This window comes from Chiloscyllium plagiosum, unplaced genomic scaffold (assembly GCF_037043375.1).
Source record: "Chiloscyllium plagiosum isolate Xiang-an unplaced genomic scaffold, Cpla_swu_hap1 HiC_scaffold_12, whole genome shotgun sequence".
Taxonomy (NCBI): domain Eukaryota; kingdom Metazoa; phylum Chordata; class Chondrichthyes; order Orectolobiformes; family Hemiscylliidae; genus Chiloscyllium; species Chiloscyllium plagiosum.
Window position 1 is genome coordinate 44,786,110 of NW_028270150.1, and position 24,736 is coordinate 44,810,845.

Below are 24,736 nucleotides of genomic sequence, written 5' to 3' on the forward strand. Positions count from 1 at the left end.
AGGAAAGGAAGTTTGGTCAGGAACTAGAAACAATGGCTTCAACCATTCTTGATATTTAGTTGGGGGAAATTTCTGCCTGCCGATCTCCGTCCCCGCCCCCAAGCCTAACCCCGCCCCCACTCCCAGCTCCAGCCCCACACCAGGTCCTAGCTCCCAGCCCTGCTGTGTTTTCACCATCCCTCCAGAACTACCCCTCTCTGAGGATGAAAGATCAGTCCTCAGCAGAGGCCTCACCTTCATTCCCCTACGCTCTCGGATCAACGAGTTCAACACGCGGCGTGACATCGAACAATTCTTCCGTCGCCTTCGCCTCCGTGCCTACTTCTTCAACCAAGATTCTCGCCCACCCTCTGACGATCCCTTCTCCCGCCTCCAACACACCCCATCCCCCTGGACACCCCTTGCTGGCCTCTTACCCGCCCTCGATCTCTTCATAGCCAACTGCCGCTGCGACATTAACCGCCTCAACTTCTCCACCCCTCTCACCCACTCCAACCTCTCACCCTCGGAACGTGCAGCCCTCCACTCCCTCCGTTCCAACCCCAACCTCACTATCAAACCAGCAGACAAAGGAGGCGCGGTAGTAGTTTGGCGCACTGACCTTTACACCGCTGAGGCTAAACGCCAGCTCGTGGACACCTCCTCCTACTGCCCCCTTGACCATGACCCCACCTCCCACCACCAAACCATCATCTCCCAGACCATCCATAATCTCATCACCTCAGGGGATCTCCCATCCACCGCCTCCAACCTCATAGTCCCACAACCCCGCACCGCCCGTTTCTACCTCCTGCCCAAAATCCACAAACCTGACTGCCCCGGCCGACCATTGTCTCAGCCTGCTCCTGCCCAACCGAACTCATCTCTGCATACCTCGACACGGTCCTGTCCCCCTTAGTCCAAGAACTCCCCACCTACGTTCGGGACACCACCCACGCCCTCCACCTCTTCCATGATTTTCGCTTCCCTGGTCCCCAACGCCTTATCTTCACCATGGACATCCAGTCCCTGTACACCTCCATCCCCCATCACGAAGGACTCAAAGCCCTCCGCTTCTTCCTTTCCCGCCGTACCAACCAGTACCCTTCCACTGACACCTTCCTTCGACTGACTGAACTGGTCCTCACCCTGAACAACTTCTCTTTCCAATCCTCCCACTTCCTCCAAACCAAAGGAGTAGCCATGAGCACCCGCATGGGCCCCAGCTATGCCTGCCTTTTCGTAGGATATGTGGAACAGTCCATCTTCCGCAGCTACACTGGCACCATCCCTCACCTTTTCCTCCGCTCATCGATGACTGAATCGGCGCTGCCTCGTGCTCCCACTAGGAAGTTGAACAGTTCATCCACTTTACCAACACCTTCCACCCCGACCTCAAATTCACCTGGACCGTCTCAGACTCCTCCCTCCCCTTCCTAGACCTTTCCATTTCTATCTCGGGCGATCGAATCAACACGGATATTTACTATAAACCGACCGACTCCCACAGCTACCTAGACTACACCTCCTCCCACCCTGCCCCCTGTAAAAACGCCATCCCATATTCCCAATTCCTTCGTCTCCGCCGCATCTGCTCCCAGGAGGACCAGTTCCAAATCCGTACAACCCAGATGGCCTCCTTCTTCAAGGACCGCAATTTCCCCCCAGACGTGGTCGACGATGCCCTCCACCGCATCTCTTCCACTTTCCGCTCCTCCGCCCTTGAGCCCCGCCCCTCCAACCGCCACCAGGACAGAACCCCATTGGTCCTCACCTACCACCCCACCAACCTCCATGTTACAGCGTATCATCCGCCACCTCCAAACGGACCCCACCACCAGGGATATATTTCCCTCCCCTCCCCTATCAGCGTTCCAAAAAGTCAACTCCCTCCGTGGCTCCCTCGTCAGGTCCACACCCTCCACCAACCCAACCTCCACTCCTGGCACCTTCCCCTGTAACTTCAAGAAATGCAAAACTTGCGCCCACACCTCCCCCCTTACTTCCCTCCAAGGCCCCAAGGGATACTTCCATATCCGCCACAAATTCACCTGCACCTCCACACACATCATCTATTGCATCCGCTGCAGCCGATGTGGCCTCCTCTATATTGGGGAGACAGGCCGCCTACTTGCGGAACGTTTCAGCGAACACCTCTGGGACACCCGGACCAACCAACCCAACCACCCCGTGGCTCAACACTTCAACTTCCCCTCCCACTGCATCAAGGACATGCAGGTCATTGGACTCCTCCATCGCCAGACCATAGCAACACGATGGTTGGAGAAAGAGCGCCTCATCTTCTGCCTAGGAACCCTCCAACCACAAGGGATGAACTCAGATTTCTCCAGTTTCCTCATTTCCCCTCCCCCCCACCTTGTCTCAGTTAAATCCCTCGAACTCAGCACCGCCTTCCTAACCTGCAATCTTCTTCCTGACCTCTCCGCCCCCACCCCACTCCGGCCTATCACCCTCACCTTGACCTCCTTCCACCTATCGCATTTCCAACGCCCCTCCCCCAAGTCCCTCCTCCCTACCTTTTATCTTGGCCTGCTGGGCACACTTTCCTCATTCCTGAAGAAGGGCTTATGCCCGAAACGTCGATTCTCCTGTGCCTTGGATGCTGCCTGACCTGCTGCGCTTTTCCAGCAACACATTTTCAGCTCTATACCTCCTCCCACCCTGCCTCCTGTAAACATGCTATCCCTTATTCCCAATTCCTCTGCCTCCACCGCATCTGTTCCCAGGAGGACCAGTTCTACCACAGAACACACCAGATGGCCTCCTTCTCCAAAGACTTCAATTTCCCCTCCCATGTGGTCGATGATGCCCTCCAACGGATCTCATCCACTTTCGACACCTCCGCCCTTGAACGTTGCCCCTCCAACCGCAACAAGGACAGAATCCTCCTGGTCCTCACCTTCCACCCCACCAACCCCCTGATACATCGCATCATCCTCTGCCATTTCTGCAACCTACGAACGGACCCCACCACCAGAGATATATTTCCCTCCCCACCCCTAACTGTATTCAGTAAAGACCATTCCCTCCATGACTCTCTTGTTAGGTCTACACCCCCCACCAACCCACCCTCCCCTCCCGGCACCTTTCACTGCCACTGCAAGAATTGCAAAACCTGTGTCCACATCTCCCCCCTCATCTCCCTCCAAGGCCCCAAAGGAGCCTTTCGCATCCATCACAGATTTACCTGCACTTCCACACATGTCATTTACTGTATCTGTTGCTCCCGATGCAGTCTCCTCTACACTGGGGAGACAGGACTCTTTCTTGCAGAACACTTCACAGAATATCTCCAAGACACATGCACGAAGCAACCCACCACCCAGTGGCTGAACACTTTAACTACCCCTCACATTCTGCCAAGGACATGCAGGTGCTGGGCCTCCTCCATCGTCAAAACCTAACCATCCGATGCCTGGAGGAAGAACGCCTCATCTTCTGCCTTTGGACCCTCCAAACACATGGGATTAATGTGGATTTCACCAGTTTCCTCATTTCCCCTCACCCCACTTTATCCCAGATCCAATTTTCCAACTCGGCACCACCCTCATGACCTCTCCTACCTGTTCATCTTCCTTCCCACCTATTCACTCCACCCTCCTCTCTGACCTATCACAATTACCTCCATCTCCATCTACCTATCACACTCTCAGATATCTTCCCCCAGCCCAACCCCCTCCCATTTATCTCTCTACTCCCTTGTCTCATAAGCCTTATTCCTGATGAAGGACTTATGCCTGAAACGTTGAATCTTCTACTCCTCGGATGCTGCCTGACCTGCTGTGCTTTTCCACCCTCTACTCTGATCTCCAGCATCTGCAGACCTCACTTTCTCCTGAATAGCTGTAATAGGTAACTTCTGTAGATGAGCAACTATAAGTCACAAAAAATCATTATCAAGGATAGCCAGACAGTATTAAAGAAATTCATGAGAACATTAGATCACTTTGGCAATACGCATATCATCTTGGTTTATCACAGCAAGCCATTTTCAAGTCATTTACAAGTCCTAATCTAGAAAACAATATAGTAGAGTAACATGACCACTTTACAACAGGGATATATGGGTATTGAATGCACAAGAAGGCTAGCATGTGAATCTATGTTCTTGCCAGGGATAAATCAGGATATTCAACAGCTCATGAAATACATGCGAGGCCTCCAAAAATACCAACCCCAGCAGTGGTGGTGGTGGTGGGGGGGGCTCTATATCCACACTGTGACTCATCTATTCTTCGAACAAGACTGGAAACAGACTTATTGACATTGTGTAGGGAAGTTTACATCCTTGTTATAGATTACACTTCAAAATTCCTTAATTGTTCAATGACTTAGCAACATGTATGCTAATTTTTGCTGACGCATGAATTCTATTTTCAAGTTAGTCAGTCCTACAATGGATAGCATTCACTGGCAAACCATTTTAACACATATGTGCTAAATGGGGAATTACCCACATCACATTGTCAACCCACTAGCCACACTCAAACTGGTTAGTAGAACACATGTTATTTACCATCAAATGTATACTCATCAAATGTTGAGTAACAAAACAAGATTTTCATGTTGCATTGCTACATATTCATGCAATATCAATGAAGAAAGGTTTACCATCCCCAGCACATTTTCTGCTTGAAAGGCAATTGCGAATGACCTTCACCTGCAACCATTGTCTTATCATTCTTCTTCAAAGGTAGAGGAGAATGAATAAGATAAATGGCCAGTGAACAGTTTAGAACTATCGCAATTGCTCACTAGGCTGATAGTGTGAGTTAGAAATACAAATACATTTACTTGTATTACAGCAAAAATTTCTAATATGCAACCAGCTAAGATCGTACTAAGTAATTACTGATTATAATGCTACATTGCAAAGAAACAAAAGGTAGCTCAGACCAATGTACAAAACACCATACATAAACAGAGTGAGGAGGGAATTCTCATCATGATGATTGAGCAATGATGTTGAGCAATGAGGTTGAGCAATAGCAGCCAGCAACAAGGCAATAAAATTGTTTACCAAAAGCAATGAACTGTGAGCATGTGCAATCAACTCAAATGGGTACACAACCATCAGATGAGGAGGAGTTATAGAATCACAGAGTCATACAGCATGGAGACAGACTCTTCGGTCCAACTAGTCCACGCTGACCATGTTCCAAACTAAAACTAGTCCCACCTGCCTGTATTTGGTCCATTTCCCTCCAAACTTTTCCTATTCGTGTACTTATCCAAATGTCTTTTAAATGTTATAACTGTACCTGATCAATCACTTCGTCTGGCAGTTTATTCCACACACGAACCACTCTCTGTGTAAAAAAGTTGCCCTCATATCCTTTTTAAAACTTTCTCCTCTCACATTAAAAATATGTCCCCTAGTTTTTAACTCCCCCACCTAGGGAAAAGACCCTTACTATTCACCTTATCTATGTACCTCATGATTTTATAAACCTTCATAAAGTCACCCTTTGACCTCTTAAGCTCCAGTGAAAAACATCCCAGCCTATGCAGCTTATTTTTATAACTCAAGCCTTCTATTCCTGGCAACATTCTGATAAATCTTTTTCAAACCTTCTCCAATTTAATATTATCTTTCCTGTAGGAGAACGATCAGAACTGCACATAGTACTCCTGAAGAGACCTCACCAATGTCCTGTACAATCTCAACATGGCCTATACTTTGTCAAATCTTCAAAGGGTTATCTTGAAGATTACATTGTCAATCTAACAAACTGTTTTATTTGTTTATATAATTAACAAACTGATCACATGCCTATGTACAACTATATGTATCAGCTTGTGAATTGTTATATCTTTAAAAATAGTGTGATGTTGTGTTATAGCCCACAGTTAATATGCAGGTAGAACAGTCAAGAACAGAAAGAACTGAAGAAATTCAACAGATCTGGCAACATCTGTAGATAGAAAAAAAGAGTTAACATTGAGTCCAGTGACCCTTCAGAAGAATCCATTCTACAGATGTTGCCAGATCTGCTGAAGTTTTCCAGAACTTCTTGTTTATGTTCCAGATTTCCAGCATCTGTAGTTATTTGCTTTTATTGTAATATAAGAGACATGCTTGTGACATTATAACTATCTTAGCATTTGATGTCAGGGTATTAAGATCTTAATCTCCATATCAACTGGGACCACTTGAAGAATGACATGGTGAAAGCTTACTGGTAACTGAATAGCTTAATACCAGCCCGGATACTGAAGTGCTTGTGTCACTCATATTTGTGTATATCAGGAGCAGTAATAAGTGTCTGTTATGTCTTTCAATACCACAATATCCACATCTAGTTCTTTTCTTACAGGAACTAATGTAAGCATTGCCACATCAGGTACAAATACATGCTGGAGGCAAGACCCACAGTGGTGGCATTTTACTATTAATTACCCACATAAGCAGTACCCTAATGTTATGAGCAAACACTGAACAGCACAGGGAGAGCCAGCAGTGTGTAACATTCATGCAACACGTAGTAGGAGTTTACTATGCAGAAATGAATCATGAATCTTAATTCCCAAACATATTTTCAGGGGTTAGACAATTTCTCCTTCATTACATTTAAAATTAAAATGTTTTCTTTGAATTTGTTCAACATTAAATGTTTTTGGTCCCAAGTTAAAATAATCTATCATTCTGAGTAACTGTTATTCCTCTTTTCCCTCTGACACAGTTGACCTCACCACTGTTCTCAATGCCTTTGCTCAGCTGTGTCTCTCTGTTTCATTGACCTCATCTGGTTCAGCTACTAATAAACTGATTTTAGTTACATCCTGCACTGTTAGCTTGAATAGTCCCAAGGACATACCTTTGGTCCACCCAAATACATGTTACCTTTTTGTTGATGTCACCTTGTCTATAAATATATACTTGCAACACACAGATCCACTTTTCTACCAGTTCTCTCAACCTCATGTGCTTAAACCACTGTGCTGTCAAATAGCTTGTCTGACATCAGGTCATGGATAAGTGATAACATCTTCCAATGGGGATGGGAGAAAAATATATGTAAATATAAACTGAGCAATATTATACAGTAACTGTTTATTTCTGGTATGCAGAACTCCTATGAGCAATTATTCACCATAAAAATACTTGGATATCCTTTCTCTCCCTCACAAAGCATTTAAAAAGCAGTACGTACTGACATGCAATATCAAATACCTTCTACGCATTGGAAAAGTGTCCAAAAGCACTTCAATAGTATTAACAGATCCAAAAAACTGAAAATAAACAACAAATATATTGGAGATCACTTTATGCAGATCCGTGTAATGAAAGCAAGATGGACAGTTAAAGTTGGTGTGGTGATTTACTCACTGACTTCCCACACTGATCCTGCTGTTTCCTAGTTTGACTTGTTCTTCTGAGCAGGTAGCAATAGACTTATTTTAAGCTGGTTGGAATCTTTTAATTAAGTGTGTAGATCAACATCCGATGACATTATTGAGCCTTCATTATTGAGTGCAGATTATGTTTTGGCATTTCAATCAGGAAAAGGTAGCAGGAAGAGGCATTAGCATTAGAACAGTACAGCCAGGCTTTTTTAACTTGTCTGTTGGGTTTCACTTGCCTTGAGCTTTTCTCCCCGACACTAGGAAAACCCCTCCCCATGACTTACCTTGATGACAGTGACCATACTTTTACTGCTGATTGCCAGCTTCCTACCACCTGAGGATTCACTCCTGCCCACCAGCCTGCTGTCACTTTTCAGTTTGGGCAGGCAGCTGGCTGGTCGAATGTAGTTGAGTTCTAGGATTTAAATGTAAACTTAACCATACAACTCAGTAACATGTGTATTAACTAATCTAATCAAAACAAGTTGTCTGATAATTGGGCCTTTTGAACTCTCCAGCATTTTACAACTGTACATATTAAATTATCCAATTTCATCTTTGTGGGGTGTAAAAGAGCAGGAACAGATTAGCTGCCTGTTATACATGCTGAACAATTTTCATTTGCATTATGAAATGTCATTTAACAACAGTTGATCCACTGATGACTGTCATTTACCTTTGAGTTGGATTCTAGTATATAGAAAAAGGTAATTATGTGACGTGTACTCACCACAGGCTTTGTGCAAATTATAAAGTATTTATTCCACTGAAATGTTATGACTCCTCGCATACAAAGGAGTCTCCACGGGAAGTAATAAATGAGCATTATGTAAGACTTCCTTTTAACATCTCGCAAATTGAAAATGTTGAGAGATTATTTCTATTTAATCCTATTTGTATTAGCTTGCCTTGAATTTCTTATTTCATTAATCTTTTATATTTAATTTTAAATTCATTCACGTGATATTGTTGGATAGGTTATTATTTAATGTCCATCCCTAACTGCCCGAGAAAAGGTGCTGGCGGAGTGCATTCTTGAACTGCTGCAGTCCTTGGGATGCAGGGACATCCACATGCTGTTAAGGAGTTCCAGGAATGTCACCCAACAACACTGAAGGAATGAAATTATATATTCAAGTTAGGATGGTAAGTGGCTTGGAGAAGAACTTGCAGGTGGTGGTGTTCCTTTGCATTTGCTTGTCTGGTCTTTCCAGGTTTGGAAGGTACTATTAGAGGAGCCTTATTGAGCTATTGCAGTGCACATTGTAGATGGTACTGACTGCTGCCACTGCACCAATCATGTGAGCTGCTTTATCTTGGATAGTATCAATCTTTGAATGTTATTAAAGCTGCACTCATCCAAACAAGTGGAGAACATTCGATCAAACTTCTGACTTATGCCTTGTAACTGGGCAAGGAGACAGGAGGCATGTCAGTCTCTGCAGAATCTCTAGCCTCTGACTCGCTCTTGTAGCCAGACTAATTTATGGCTAGTTCAATTTCTGGTAGCCTCCAGGATTTTTTAAAAAATCATTCATGGGATGTAGGTGTAGCTGCCTGGACCAGTATTTATTGCTCATCCCTAATTTCTTTACTTGACTGGCTTGCTAGTGTCATTTCAGAGGGCAGTTACGAGTCTACCACACGTCTGGAGTCACATGTAGGTAAGAATTACAAATTTCCTTCTGTAAATTACATTAATGAACAAGATGGTGTCTTTTTTATAACGATCGACAATGGATAAGTAGTTGCCATTAGGTTTGCTTTTAATGCCAAAATAATAATTATCATTAATTATAATTAAGAAAAATTTCATCATCTGCTATAATGGGATTCGAAGTCCCCAGATTATTAGTCTAGTGACAAAATTACCACACTCTGTCTCCTCTTGGCTGAGTTTCAGTGATGCTAATGCCGTTGAATGGCAAGGGACAATGGTAAGATTCTCACTTCTCGGCAATAGTCATTGCCTGCTATTTGTGAGGCACAAATGTTACTTGCCACTATCAGAGCAAACCTGGGTGTTCTCCATGTCTTGCTGGAGTTGGACACAATTGCTTCAGTATCAGAGTTGTCAGGAATGTGTAATGTTTAATATCAGTCATATGTGAATATCCCAATTCTGACCATATGACTGAGAGAAGATAATTAATAAAGCAACTGAAGATGATTGGGCCAAAACAACCACTTTGAAGAATCCCTGCAGAGATGTCCTGGGACTAAGGTGATTGAGCTCCCATGCCAAAACCTGAAGACAGGTCACTGGACCTGAAATATTAACTCTGCTTTTTCTCCACAGATGCTGTTAGACCCACTGAGATTTTCCAGCAATTTCTGTTTTTGTTTCTAATTTTCAGCATCTGCAGTTCTTTCGGTGTTTTGGTTAGTCTGTAACTATTTTTCTTTGTGCTAGGTATGTTTCCAACCAGAGGAGAGTTTCTTCCTGATTCCCACTGACTCCAGTTTTGCGAGGTCTACTTCATGTTTCACTCGCACAAATGTTGCCTTGATGTCAAGGACAGGCATTTCCACCTCTGGACTTCAAGTTTTATGTCTAGATTTGAAACATTGTTATAATAAAATCAGTGGCTGAATGTCTCTGGTGGAACCCAGACTGAGTGTCAATGAGTACATTTTTGTTTTGTAAGTGCTGCTTAACAGCATTATCAACACTACTTCAATTACTTTGCTGATAATTGAGAGCAGACTGCTAGGGCATTAATCGGCCAGGTTGAATTGACCCTACTTTTGTGCACAGGTAAGAGCTGGGCAGTTTTCCATGTTAGTGGACAGCCAAACAGATCGAATGTTTTAAGTCTGATATGACTACTATCATACTCAAAATATTAACTCTCATTCTTCTCCAGCAATTTCTGTTTTGATTTCAGATTTCCAGCAACCATAGTATTTTGCTTCAATTTTCCACATTGTTAGATCGATGCCAGTGTTGTAGGTATACTTGGCTAGAGGGGCAGATAAATCTGGTACACAAGTCTTCAGTATTATTTTGGAATGCTATAAGGGTCTATAGCCTTTGCAATAACCACGGTTTCTTCAATTTAATTGATTGAAGATTAGCATCTGTGATTCTGGGTCATCAGAAGAAACTCAAAATAGATCATGTACTCAGCACTTCTGGCTGAAGATGGATGAAAATGTTTGAACCTTCCATTTTGCACTAATGTGGAGGGGTCCTCCTGCATTGAGGATGGGGATATTTGTGGAGCTTCCTCTCCCTGTTAATTATTTAATTGCCCACGACTATTCACAATTGGTTGTGGCAGGTCTGCAGTGCTTAGTTCCAAAAGCTTTTTATGATTGCTTAGCCCTGGCAATTACATGCTACTTCTTCCATTTATATGTGAGTAGTCTTTTACTGCAGCTTCACCATTTGACCACTTCATTTTTAGGTAATCTGATATTGTTTCTGGCATGCCTTCTTGTACTCATGAAACTACGGTTGATCTTGTGACTTGATGTTAATGGTGGAATGAGGGATATGCAAGATCATAAGCTTGTATATTATGGTTGAATACAAATCTGTTGCTGATGACCCTTAGAGTCTCATGGATGTTAGTTGAGTTGCTAGATCTGTTTGAAATCTAATCCATTTAGCATAGTGATAGAGCTACACTACACTATCCTCAATGTGAAGATGTGACTTCACTTCCACAAGAGTTATGTGGTGATCACTTCTACAGATATCATTACTGGTGACTGATAAAAGTTTTGAGGATGAGATCAAGTAGATATTTCTTTTTTGTTGGTTTTCACCCATCACAAATCCAGTCTAGCAGCTATGTCCTTTAGAACACAACCAGCTCATTCAGTAGTGATACAATTGAGCCACACTTGATGGGAGATTGAGGCCCCTACCCTGAGTCCATTTTGTACCTTTGCCAATCTCAGTACTTCTTGCAAGTGGTGTTCATCATGGTGAAATACTGATTCATCAGCAAGGGTGCAAGGGTGGCTTTGACCTACCAGTATGACAGGACATACCCATGGATGGTGATGTTGGGTCTGGGATGTTGTCTGTGTGATATGACTCTGTAAATATGACTATGTTAAGCTGTTGCTTGTCTGGACTATAGGACAGTTTTCCCACTTTTTGCACAAGTTCCAAAATTTTGGTAAGGAAAATTTTGTAGGGTCAGCATTGTGTTTTCTGCTGCTGAGGTCCCTGCCAAGTTGTCGACCTGGTTTCATTATTTTCTTCAGATTTTGTAGTTTTGACTTTGAGTGGTTTACTGGGCTATTTTGGAGGGCAATTTAAGACTCAACCACATTACAGTGGATCTGGAGTCATATGTAGGCCAAACCAGGCAAGGCTTTTTCCAGTTTCATGTGGAATGTTGGCATTACTGGCTGGCCAGCATTTATTTACCATCCCTAGTTGCCCTTGATAGCAGATTTCCTTCCCTTTAAAGGCGTCTGTGAACTAAATGGCAGTCTAGTTTGTGTGACAATGTTTACATGGTTACCATTAGGCTAGCTTTTAATTCAAATTTCACCATTGGCCATAGTGGGATTCAAACTCAGACCATTAACCTCCAATTTAGGATTATTAGTCAAGTAACATGACCCTATGCCACTGCGTCCCTTAGGAGAACTTCTGCCCATTGTGACTTCTCTGAGATCAGTTTGAGAAATAGAACTCAGAACATGTTCAGTACATGGTGGTATAATGTCTTTAATCAATATTTCATTCATACCATGGAAAATGTAATCTCTGCAAATTTAGTATAGAAGGGAACTTAATCCTGTGTGTGCTACTAAATAATAAAATTTCAGCCTATTTGCACCAACTCACGCTAATTGTGAAGGTGACTTGTATCATGCACAATATCTCAAACAGATATAATGAGACAACAATGCAGGCCACAAACAACAAGTAATGATAGGTAGAAACCAATTACCTTTACCTGAAGTGGGAGATTTGCAGCGTTCAATCTCCTGTGATACAGGGTTATCGAGAAGTTCGGTCAAACCTAAAAACAGGAATAAACAATTATCACGGTATTAGATTAAAGAATAATGTTCTTTAAATTCCATAACAAATGCTGAAAAATTATCGGAGGATGCTGAAACAATAATTACAACTGAATAAGGCATTATTTAAAAGGTTATGTACTGTTACACATATTAAATGTACATAAGACTTGATGCTCCAAGCCAGAGCTTTCAAATCTTTGATTATATTACCTTTTCAAAAAACAAATGATTTTTCCAGACAAATGGTCTGTCTCCAGAGTAATTCAGAGAATTGGAAGATTAATAATTTTGATTCCTCTGCAACTATGTGACAAGAGTTTAATAAAAATGCAACAGTTCTGGCAGCATACATGGAGCAAGAAACAGAATTAATGATACAAGTCCAATTTGACACTTATTTAGAAAAAGAATATTTGCTTTTTTTGGGATGATTTACAGTTGCAGGAACATCAGACTATCATGGAATAGTCATAAATTTTAGGCAATGATTGAGCTCTGTATTTCACCAACATATTTTGATTAGACACTGCTAGAAAACTTTCCGGGTCTGTATTCATTAAATGCATCGGTCAGTCCAGAATACTAGGCAAAAGTGAGGACTGCAGATGCTGGAGATCAGAGTCGAGAGTGGTGTGCTGGAAAAGCACAGCAGGTTCAGGCAGCATCCGAGGAGCAGGAGAATAGATGTTTTGGGCAAGAGTCCTTCATCAGGAATGAGGCTTGTGAGCTGAAGGATGGAGAGATAAATGAGAGGGGGATGGGGCTGGGGAGAAGGTAGCTGAGAGTACAATAAATAGATGGAGGTGGGGATAATAGGTCAGAGAGGAGGGTGAAGTGGATAGGTCAGTAGAGAGGTTGGAGAGGAGGGTGGAGTGGATGGGTGGGAAGGATGATGGACAGGTAGGACAGGTCATGAGGGTGGTGCCGAGTTGGAAGGTTGGAACTGCGATAAGGTGGGGTGAGGGGAAATGAGGAAACTGGTGAAATCCACATTGATGCCATGTGGTTTGAGGTTCCCAAGCTAGAAGATGAGGTGTTCTTCCTCCAGGCGTTGAGTGGTTAGGGAGTGGCGATGTCTACCTCGTCACAGCTCATGTCCTAAGTAAATGATTTTTAATGGTCTTCAGTAAATTTACATCATTCTGACTGGTAGTTGTGGCAGAGATGATCAATTCCAATAAGCTTCAGAAGAAACCCAAGTTAACGTTAATGGCTCCCCACAACAGGACTTCTTTAATCTGAGCAAAGACTGACTCAGCTCAGGAAAGGTGAACCTACATGCAGTCCTGAAAGAACCTCCAAAACACAACTAATGGGTAAGTCTTCAAAATACACATAGCTGAATGCAAAACTGAGAGGAACAAGTGTTCCTCCTGCCCAAAGATTCTTCTTGAAAGAAGATCTGGTAGCACTGCCCACAGCTATACCCTAATGTAACTATCCACTCTTCTCAGCTGATTACCCATTCTTTCCATTTCAAATTAGCACCTTTCCTTGCTCAGTCACCCACTGTTCCTAGCCTTATTATCCACACTTTCCCATTTACCGACCATTACTAATGCTTTCCTGGTTATTCTGCATGCCTGTGCACAAATGATTTGATTTATTGTAGCCACATGTACCTAAGTAAAAAATTTTGTTTTGCAAGCAGTGCAGGCAGATCATAGCAAACAGGACATACAAATCACAAGGTGCTGAGACAGACCGAGGCACACAAGATTATGGCAGCACAAGGAGGCAAAGCAAGCTCAACATTAGCAAGATCAACACTATTTTAAGTTAGAGAGGTCCATTCAGCAGTCTAATAACAGATGCAAGAAGCTGTTCTTGAACCTGTTGGTGCATTTGTTCAAGCTTCTGTATCTTCTGCCTGAAGGAAGAGGATGGAAAAGAGCATTACCAGGGTGGAATGGGTCTTTGCTGATGTGGGCAGCTTTTTCATGGCAACGAGAAGTGTAAATGGAGTCCATGGATGGGAGGTTGGCTTTTGTGATGGTCTGGGCTGTGCACACAATTTTCAATCGTTTCTTAGGGTGGTGGGCAGACCAGTTGCTGTTATGAACCTGGATAAAATTGATGAGGGTCCTTATGGATAGGCTGAGTTTCCTAAGCTGCCTGGGCAAGAAGAGGAGTTGTTGTGCCTTCTTTACTGTCACATCTATGTAGGAGGTCCAGGACAGATTGTCAGTTATCATCTTTTCTAGGAATTTGACAGTCTCGCTCCTGTCCACCTCAGCTCCATAAACGTGGATAGGGGCATGTCCTCCTCCTTTCCTTCCGAAATCAATGATCAGTTCTTTTGTTTTGCTGACATTGAGAGAGAGGTTATTATCAATGCACCATGACACCATGCGCTCTATCTCCTTCCTGTGATTGAGTCCCTAGGATATTAGAAACTCGATCATTTAGGTGCAGAGATTCTACATTGCTCCCAATGACATGCTCAAAAATAATGCGCTTGAATCTTATACCAGTCTGTTACAGCAATTTTCATTTGTTTTCCTTGAAGTAAATGTGAAACAGACTTGAATTAAAATTATAATGTGGATTATTTATTTTGACGAGAGAGGAAATCCTGACATCTCCTTCTAACATCTGCTTAAGCTGAAATAGGGCCAGATAGAAATCAAAGATTTTACAGGAGATGTATATAAATATCACTGCATTCTGTCTGGACTCTTTAACAGAAACAAGTATCATCTTTGTAAATGAGGTTTAAGATGTGACTTATGTGTGATATAGATACACTTTTTAAAAAATCATTAATGGGATATGGACATTGCAGACTGGGCCAGCACTGGTTACTCTTGAAGTGGTGGTGATGCTTAAACTGTTGCCTTCTTAAACTGCTACAGTCCATTTGGTGTAAGTACACCACAGTCCATTAGGGAGGGTATTCTACGATTTTGACCAAGTGACATTGAAGGAACAGCAATGTATTTCCAAGTCATAATGGTGAGTGGATTGGTGGGAAAGTTGCAGAATATGCACTAATACATTAGTTATAAGATATTATTGTTTATAATCAGTCTTCTTCAAATAGTTCTTGTATAATGTAAGGCAGACAGTGATTGTTCTCTTTTGTGTGTAATAATTGGCAATCACGTATAAATATGTTCAATCACTGAACACCATTATAAACAAATAGCAGAAATAAAACTTGAGGTTGATCAATCCAGATCTCACTGACATATAAAATGAGATAGTTGTCAGACAATTGAAGGTCTAACAGAAGTAGTTCTCCTATGGATTAGATGCTTGATGCGATTACTCAAGATCTATTTTGGAATTAAAATGATGAAAACCTGAAATTGATGTGTTACCACATTAATTAGCTGAGCTTCAGTTAGAAGTGAAAATAAACTTGAATTGGAAAGAAAAAAGCACGTAATGAATGAAAGGAGTAATGGAATGGGGAGAGAAAGAAAAAGGGCACTAGAATTAATAAACTTTAAATTGAAAGAGAAAGAAAAAGAAATGGAACTGAAATTTTAAATAAACCTGAATTTTAAAGAGTGGGAAATCATGACCTTGCTGGAGAAAGTCTTCGTACAGGTAGACAACCCTTTATCCGAAATCCCAAAATCCGAAAAGCTCCAAAATCCGAAAGTTTTTGTGAAGTTTTTTTTCTCATTAACAAGGCTGTTTGACGTGCAAACAGTTAAGCCAACTCCACGTCCACTCAATGCGTGTCATTCAGATGTGACGGGGGGGGGCAGCATCGGCAGTCCTCAATTCTGTCTCAGGGCCCACAGTACTTACAGTGAGTCTGCTGTGCAGTAAGATTTTTAAAAATTTCATGGGATGTTGGCATTGCAAGCTCAGCCAGTATTTATAACCGATCCGTTATTGTCATGGGAAAGGTCGTGATGAGCTGCCTTCTTGAACTACTGCAGTCCTTGAGGTGTAGGGATACCCACTGTACTGTTAAGAAATGGTTCAAGGACTTTGACCCAGTGATATTGAAGAATGGCAGTATATTTCAAAGTCAGAATAGTGTATGGCTTGCAGGGATTTGGTGGTGATTCCATGCAATTGCTACTCTTGTCTTTCTAAGTACTACGTTTGGAAGAGGCTTAGTGAATTACAGCAATAAATGATAGTCAGTTCTGCCACTGTGCATCCACGAGGGGAATTAATGTTGAAGACAGTAATTGATATTTACTCAGGGAAGTGGAGTGCATTCAATTACACTGCTGAACTTATGTCAGAGTGCCTTTGACAACTTGAAAGCTGTATTGACTATTTGTATTTTAGCTACAATGAAATATGCTAAACTATTTTAAACTGGCTGCTGATGTGTACACACAACATGATTGGATTTTATTGACTTATGCAAAAGGTGAGGTAGCGATCAGTCAGTCAGTTTTTCTGATGCACACTGACAGCACTAATAGGAATATTCTACGATAGAAAATTAGAATTTGAGTTTGGTACTAGCCTGCAACATTTTGAAGTTTACTCATCCAACTACTCTACAGAGGCTGTTATTTGTGTAATCAAAATTCTCTTGCTTTCCTTGAAAATTTTATTAAAAAAATTTGAGGCTGGCATTTAGTGCAACACCCATATAATTTGAAAATCATCCATATAGCAAGAAAAAACAATATCACAACACAAGCTGTATTAAAAGCAAATATGAAGGAAAACAAATGTCATGATTAAAAGGGACTTGTGTTAGATAGAATTATGGAAATTAGGGAAAGATATAAATATAGATTAAGTTTTGATTTTTCCCATGATTGATGACAGAGGGACTGAAGTTTGTTAATTCATGCATTTTAAATGTGGGCTATTTACTTAAGTTCTGCTCCAAGAGTGAATTGTTCAACACATTAGAAATGAGGTTAGACAAGAAACAAGGTGTTTTATGAGACAGAAAACCCAGAACCACATTGATCAGGCAGAATAAAGAAGGTGCCATCAAAAGATTGTAAAAATCTACCAACAGGAAATCAATTACAACCATGCCCATTGAACAAGAAAACTTAAATAGAGACAAAGTGACTCTTTCCTGATCTTTGCATATTTATAAGATTGCTAAATATTTCTTATTGATATATGTAATCATTCCATTGCAAGCAGTTCTTGTGCAGTAAGATAGTGTCTTCTTCCCCTTTTGCTTTGCTAAAATTACATTGACAGCCTCTTGTGAATATGTTCAGTGGCTGACTACCTGTGCTCCCTCTAAAACTTTTTCCAATATTCTCATTATTGACAACATTAGGAACAAATGCCCACCTGGACACCACAACTAGAAACCTGTTTCAACATAGTTATATACAATGTCATTAAATTACATGCTGTCTTTTAATCAACACTTAATGTACAACTGTTAAACATCAATTGAAACACTAGAGAGAAACAGTTTTAAGTGAGAGTTGGTATAAATTGACGATATGTTGAAAACACATGAACACAAAGGCTGAAGACTCAACATTTCAGCCTTATCTGTATTGTTAATAACTATTAAAAATACTGATCCAGCCTGCTGGTCTAACTTCCCTGAAAATTTATTAAATACTGAGCTGGTGAACAAGAGGAAGGCAAGCACAGCCCTGAGCACCTCTTGGAGAGAAATTCAGCTGCATATCTAAAAATCAAGATGAGTTGAGCATTCTTGGTGCATACTCCTGTTTTTCTTCTAAATTAGCAAAGTGGTTCTAAAATAAGCTTTAAATTCTCATTCTCATATTTAAATTATCCAATGTCTATTGCAGTGATTTCTAAAGGTCCATTGATTCAAAACGGCATGTGTTAGAGTTTAGATGCAGATTGAGCTCAAATGATCTTGGTGTGTATTCCCCTTGAGTCATTGCTGATGACTATGCAAAATGCTGAATTTTCTTCGTCACCATGAACACAATGCAAATTAACACAACTTAATGTGCAGATGTACGCTTAATGGAAAAAAAAAGATATCTACACACAAAATATCAGAAAAGATAGCAAAATTAATTCATCTGTTGATTATTTTCAATAAACATTAAAGCACCACTTGAAATGTCACACATGAAATGATTTGTAACGTAGCTCTTCTTAAATAAATAATTTATTGTTAAAATAATGATAGTACTCACCATTATTTAAGTGCAAATTGCACAGCAACTTCAAGTGACGCCAGATGCAAAGTTGGAAGTTGTAGTCTGTCATGTGCCATTATACCATTAGTACCTTTAAAAATGGCATCTCATTCTCTAGCACCATTCAAATACATTGAACAGTGTAATGTATTACAAGTACATATGAATGAAAATCACCATAGAAAGTAAAGCTTGTCCTTTCCAATCTAAATAATCTTATTAGTAGCAAAATAAATCTTGTTTATTTCCGAACAATATCTCTGGCACTGAAACTTAACCTTTGCAACCGTTGAGGTCTCATTCATTTAGTTTTTAATTATTTTGAGATTTTATTTGAGTTGCAATTTTATTTCATCACTCATTTTCTTCTTGTTAAGCTTTCCTTCTAATTCCAATGATTCTCTCATTGTCTGAATTAAGTTTGAAATTATATTCAATACTTAAACTTACACTTCCGTAAGACTGGATAATTCTTCAGTCTGATTTAGGAATATTCATTATTATTCATACAAATGCCTTGTACAGAACTCTGTGACTTTTCAATCTTTTATTTATAGCAACTAGTGCAAACATGCATGGAAATTAAATGGAAAAGGGCAAGTATGCGATTTGTCAAATTTGCTGTTGTTTGTAGATGTTCTGTCAGCTTCTGAATGAGAAGAATATGTCAGGCAAACATCCCAAAAATGCAGTACTGAATGTGTAAGTTATTTCAAGTTTATTTTTTCCCTGAAAGCTGTTAAAACCCATTCATTGATAAATAAAAAACAAATGTAATGACAAATCACATCAAAACAATCAAAGACATGGATTCACTTCCCATTTGTGAATTTGTGGTGGGTAATCCTAACATCTGACAATGTGAAATTGCTGTTAAACATCTATTATTTCCTCCTTGGATCTACAGACACTCATGGAACAGAATGCAACGCAAAGTGTTTCATATGCATTTGTTGAGGTATTGTTGGTGGATGATGTAGTAAGGTGGGACTATCGTATAGGCATTGAAACTAGGGTTGAATAAGCTATCTAAAATTACGATATTGAATTCTCAATTTCACTAATGAATGCCGTATAGCTGGAGAATGGGTGTGACCCAGGTGATAGCATCATATTTAAGGAACATAAATTTAAAAAGAGTAATATGTCTGTTTGTATTTGAAAGATGCATTGCAGGTTAAAATTTTTATCCTTTTTTACATGCACACAAGCTATGACAATGAGTTTAACTTTCAACTTGGCATTTGGAGAAACTGAATTCAGTTTTTGTTAATAAGGGAAACAGAAAAAGAATTAGATTGTTGATTATTAACTTTCCACTTAAGTGCTCAGCAAGACACTAACTATAATTTTCCAAAGTTTATTTGATTTGGGAACTGTTTCTTTAGATTCAAAACTTGCATACATCATTCCACCACTTCAGAAAGGTGACAAGAGAGAAAGAAGGGAATTATAATTATTAGCTAGCCTGATTCTGCCATCAGGAAATTTCTAGATGTATAATTAAGAATAGAGTGACAGAAAATCGTGAAAATCTTCAGCTGATCAGTGGGTTCTAGCATGGATTTGTAAGAAGTAGGTCATACCTGATGAACAAATGCATATGAAACACTTTGCGTTGCATTCTGTTCCATGAGTGTCTGTAGATCCAAGGAGGAAATAATAGATGTTTAACAGCAATTTCACATGGTCAGATGTTAGCATTACCCACCACAAATTCACAAATGGGAAGTGAATCCAAGTCTTTGATTGTTTTGATGTGATTTGTCATTACATTTGTTTTTTATTTATCAATGAATGGGGTTTTAACAGCTTTCAGGGAAAAAATAAACTTGAAATAACTTACACATTCAGTACTGAACCTCATTGAAGTTTTTGATGATAAAGTAGTAGACAGCGGAATGCCAATGCCTTAAATGATATGACTTTAAGCCACCGAGTTTGCTGATTATTACAGGCTTAATTATTTGATTACTCCAGTTGCTTTTATGTGTGAATTTTTGGTCAATGTAGCATAATCCACCATTTCAACTAATTCTCAAGCAGAAGATTATAATGATTGCATTATGCATCAAGCACTCTGACAGTACAAGCACACAGTTTCTGGGTGCCATAGGTTAGTGATGCGCATAGATAAAGCGCTGTGTGATTATACATAAATGTGTTATGATTCCAACTTAAATTCCTACTGGGCAAATCAGATTTCAGAGTGAAAGTTAGCCTGAGTAATTTGAAATAAAACTAAATATAAAATCGACCATGGTGATCTTCCACTGAAACATAGGCACTCAAGGCTGTAGATTTGGTTTTAACAATAAAAGTTTATCATAAAAAATAAATCCCATGTACTCTCCAACATCATCATATTTCAGTTTCTCAAAAATTCAGAACAATTCATTCTCTATCAAATTTGTACATTTGATTTAACAGCTTTTTCTTTGTTCCAGTCCTGAGATCTGTGAGACCCTCTGTACCACTCATACAACTGAGTGCTTAGATTTCCTCAGTCTCAGCATTGTAGTCTCAGCAGGGCTCAAACCAACGACTTCTGATTTGGAAGTTTTATAAACTGTACTCTTCCACTGAGGAAACTTATTTCCTTAATTACTCTGAACAGGTTCGCTTTTCTGGGACAGAATATACTTGATTCTGACCCCAATCAGGTCTCCTGCAAATGGGTCAAAAAGGTTTGAACTAAATTGTTTTTAAAAATTATTTATCTTCGACTTTGTTAAGCTAATGGCTTGAGGTTTACTCGCTATGGTTGTAAACCTGCACAGTATAAACAAAATTCCAGGAACACTCCAGGAAACCCAAATGGTTTAAAATTATGGTTCCAGAGAGATTGACCAGTTATTATTTAAACCCTTCCACAAAATGGACCAACAACTATATGCAACTAGTTTTAAATCGAAGACACTACAACAAATGATATCTTTATTTCTGTAATATTACTTCTGTAATGAAAGGTATGTCTACAAAATACAGAATTAAAATATGTACTTCTCCTGAGATATTTTGAGTGTACAGGGCTTTCATGGGACCACTGCAGAAGGATTGTATCCAGTTTTGATCTCCTTACCTAATAAAGGATACACTTGTCATCGGGGGATGCACCAAACTTTATCCTGGGGTAGCAGATTGATTGTATGAGGAGAGATTAGGTTACCTAGGCCTATGTTCAGAGTTTTGAAGAATGAGACAGAATCTCATTGAAACATATTACTTCTGATCTCACGTTTGGCCTGATTCCATGAGAATTCAGGAGGTCCAGAGTCAATGTTGAATACTTTCAGGGTACCTCATGACTGTCTACCGCTGTGCTATCTGTTCTGCTGGTGTAGGAGGTGATGTTTTTTCCTGTTTGCATGGAGTTGAGAAAAGGGTGGGGGGGGGGGGGGGGGGCGGTGGTCACAGTCTCAGGATACAGACTGATCATTTTGGACTGAGATGATGAGAAAGTTCTTCATGAAGAGAGTGGTGAATCTGTCAAATTCTTTACCACAGAAGGCTGTGGAAGCCAAGTTACTGAAGATATGTAAGAAAGAAGTTGAAGATTTCTAGGCATCAAAGGTGTTGAGGGGTATATGCAGAGAATGGGAGTGTGGTATTGAGATAGAAGATCATTCATGAATGTGTTGAATAATGGAGCAGGATCAAGAGGCAAAATGGTCTACATCTCTTCCTATTTTCTATATATTTATGTATTATTTATTTAATACTTGCTAAACTTAATAAATTCTGTAATGTATGAATAATTATGAAGGCTGATAAAACTTTGGATTGGCTCACACAAAACTCAACCAACCTACAATCATAATCATAAATACATAATCATAACTTACATTGTCACAGCTAATATCATCACCATCCTTGGGTATGTCCTTCTACAAAAGCAGAACAAACAGTACAGTGGTAGACAGTCATGAGGTACCCTGAAAGTATTCGACACTGACTCTGGACCTCCTGAATTCTCATGGAATCAGGCCAAACATGAGATCGAAGAGATCTTACGGTTTTTCAGCCTTCAATAATTAATGCAGATTTCTAACCAAACATTTCTGGTCTGTAAAATGTCAGCAACTACACTCTTTTGTTGAGGTGATTTATTTTAACTACTTTGAATAATCACCTTTTTCTAGGAGAGTTTACACTTGCCTCTTAACATCATTCAGAGCTCCTTCAAACTAGCCAAAAGCTCTTCAATCTCTGGATATAAACTATTCTAAACAGCAAAATATGCTAATATATTTCAATGGGTAAACTCTCACAATGATTAAACCCACACAACATAACACACTTCCATTAACTTTCTAGGAGGAATCTCTGGCGGCACGGTGGCATAGTGGTTAGCACTGCTGCCTCATAGCGCCAGAGACCCGAGTTCAATTCCCGCCTCAGGCGACTTACTGTGTGGAGTTTGCACATTCTCCCCGTGTCTGCGTGGGTTTCCTCCGGGTGCTCCGGTTTCCTCCCACAACCCAAAGATGTGCAGGTCAGGTGAATTGGCCATGCTAAATTGCCCGTGGTGTTAGGTAAGGGGTAAATGTAGGGGTATGGGTGGGTTGCGCTTCGGCGGGTCGGTGTGGACTTGTTGGGCCGAAGGGCCTGTTTCCACACTGTAAGTAATCTAATCTAATCTAATCTAAAATCATAGCTCTGGATATTACCTAGTTAATTTTTAAACCTTTTCAGACAAATAGATCAAAAGCCATATGCTACTAGTTTAAAATCAAATCACTAAAAAAAACCTTCATCATAAACACCTTCCAAACCCATAACCCTTACCATTTAGAAGGATAAGAATGGCTGATACATGTGAACATAATAGCCTGCAGGTTTTTTTCCAAGCTACCAACTGTCTTGATGTGACAATACGTTGTTCCTTTACTGGGTCAAAATTGTGGAATGTCATCCTGCATCAAATGGACTGCAACAATTCAAGAAACTAGCTCACCATCAGCTTCTCAAGGGCAGTTAGGGATTAGCAACAAATGCTGGCCTAACTACTGAAGCCTAGACCTCTTGAATAAAAAGAAACAATAAACTAGCTGTACCTCTAGTTAACTTGCTCTTGTTCAGCTAAAACACCATCATTTATCCGCGAACAGAACAAATCCAATCTTTCAGTCTACTTTCAATCATCAGAAAATTGCTGGAAGATATTGCTGACAGTGCTATTAAGTACCACTTATTCATCAATAACATGTTCACTAATGCTGCAATTGGATTCTGTCCTTTGCAGTCTTTGTTCCAGTTCAGCTAAAATACTATTAACTATCCAAGAACGTGGAAATTGGAAGAAAACTCTCCACCGGATGGAGTAATACCTGGAACAAAGATGGTTGAATCTGTTGGAAGACCATCACCTCAATGTGACTGGAAAAGTTTCTCAGAGCAGTGTCCTAGTCCCAACAACTATCACTTGCTTCATGGATGACCTTCCTTCCATCATAACTTAAGATGTGAGGATGAAGAACAATGATTATGGTGCTCAGTTCCATTTACAGCCCTTCAGATAATGAAGTATCCTATGTTCACATCCAGCAAGGCCTGGTCAAATTCAAACTTGGGTTGATTGTGGTAAGAAGTGATCAAAGTGCTAGGTGATGATCATCTCCAATGAGAAAGAAAAAAGAAGCAAGGACTGCGGATGCTGGAAATCAGACAAAAACAGAAGTTGCTGGAAAACCTCAGCAGGTCTGACAGTATCTGTGGAGAGAAAGCAATATTAATGTTTTGGGTCCAGTGACTTCTTCAGAACAGTTCTGAACAGTAACTGTATCTGAAACAGTAATACTGCTATCTCTCCACAGATACTGCTGAGCTTGTTCAGCAATTTCTGTTTTGCTTCTGAAATAAATGCACAGAGGCCAATATCCCATCACCAAGTCACTCTTTATTTACATGGCACTGGTACACTAGCTGTGGCCAGCCAGTTTGGAGTCAGTACCTGAAGCAAAGAGATTTTGAATCCCTTGTTTATTTTCTTTTTTATTTAACCCCCTAACTGCGGTAGTGCTTATTTTATCCCCAGCACTCATGGTGTGTGTGTGCAGGTGTGAAACAGTGAGAGACACAAGGTGCACAAATCTTTATTGAGCTGTTTATGGCCAGATGCTCCTGTTTATTTTTTTTCCCCAGCAATCCCCTGTTTATTTTTTTTTCTTAATCCCTTGTTTATATCAGTCACCAAGGCTCTTTGATTGGCCCAGAGTAATCAAGGATCTCATAGTCAATATGATCCACCTGGTTCCAATCACTTTAGTTTTAAATGAAAAAGAGTCTATTCTCCTCTGCTTGACATTCAA

At 40.5% G+C, this 24,736-nt stretch overlaps 1 protein-coding gene across 28 annotated transcripts in view; it reads right to left on the minus strand.

The window, feature by feature from the left end:
• The window catches only part of stxbp5l (syntaxin binding protein 5L), a 546,418-nt gene that overhangs the window by 99,452 nt on the left and 422,230 nt on the right, over positions 1 to 24,736 (minus strand). For 13 of the 28 annotated variants that reach the window (XM_087992753.1, XM_087992749.1, XM_087992759.1 and 10 more), the window contains one exon: positions 12,273 to 12,338. The exons of 1 other annotated variant lie outside the window; for it this stretch is intronic. In XM_087992753.1, coding sequence (XP_087848879.1) covers positions 12,273 to 12,338 — 66 coding nt within the window. Of the gene's footprint in view, positions 1 to 12,266; positions 12,339 to 18,422; positions 18,489 to 24,736 lie in introns of all 28 variants that reach the window. 14 more of the 28 variants (XM_087992757.1, XM_087992747.1, XM_087992744.1 and 11 more) reach the window with 3 other exon arrangements.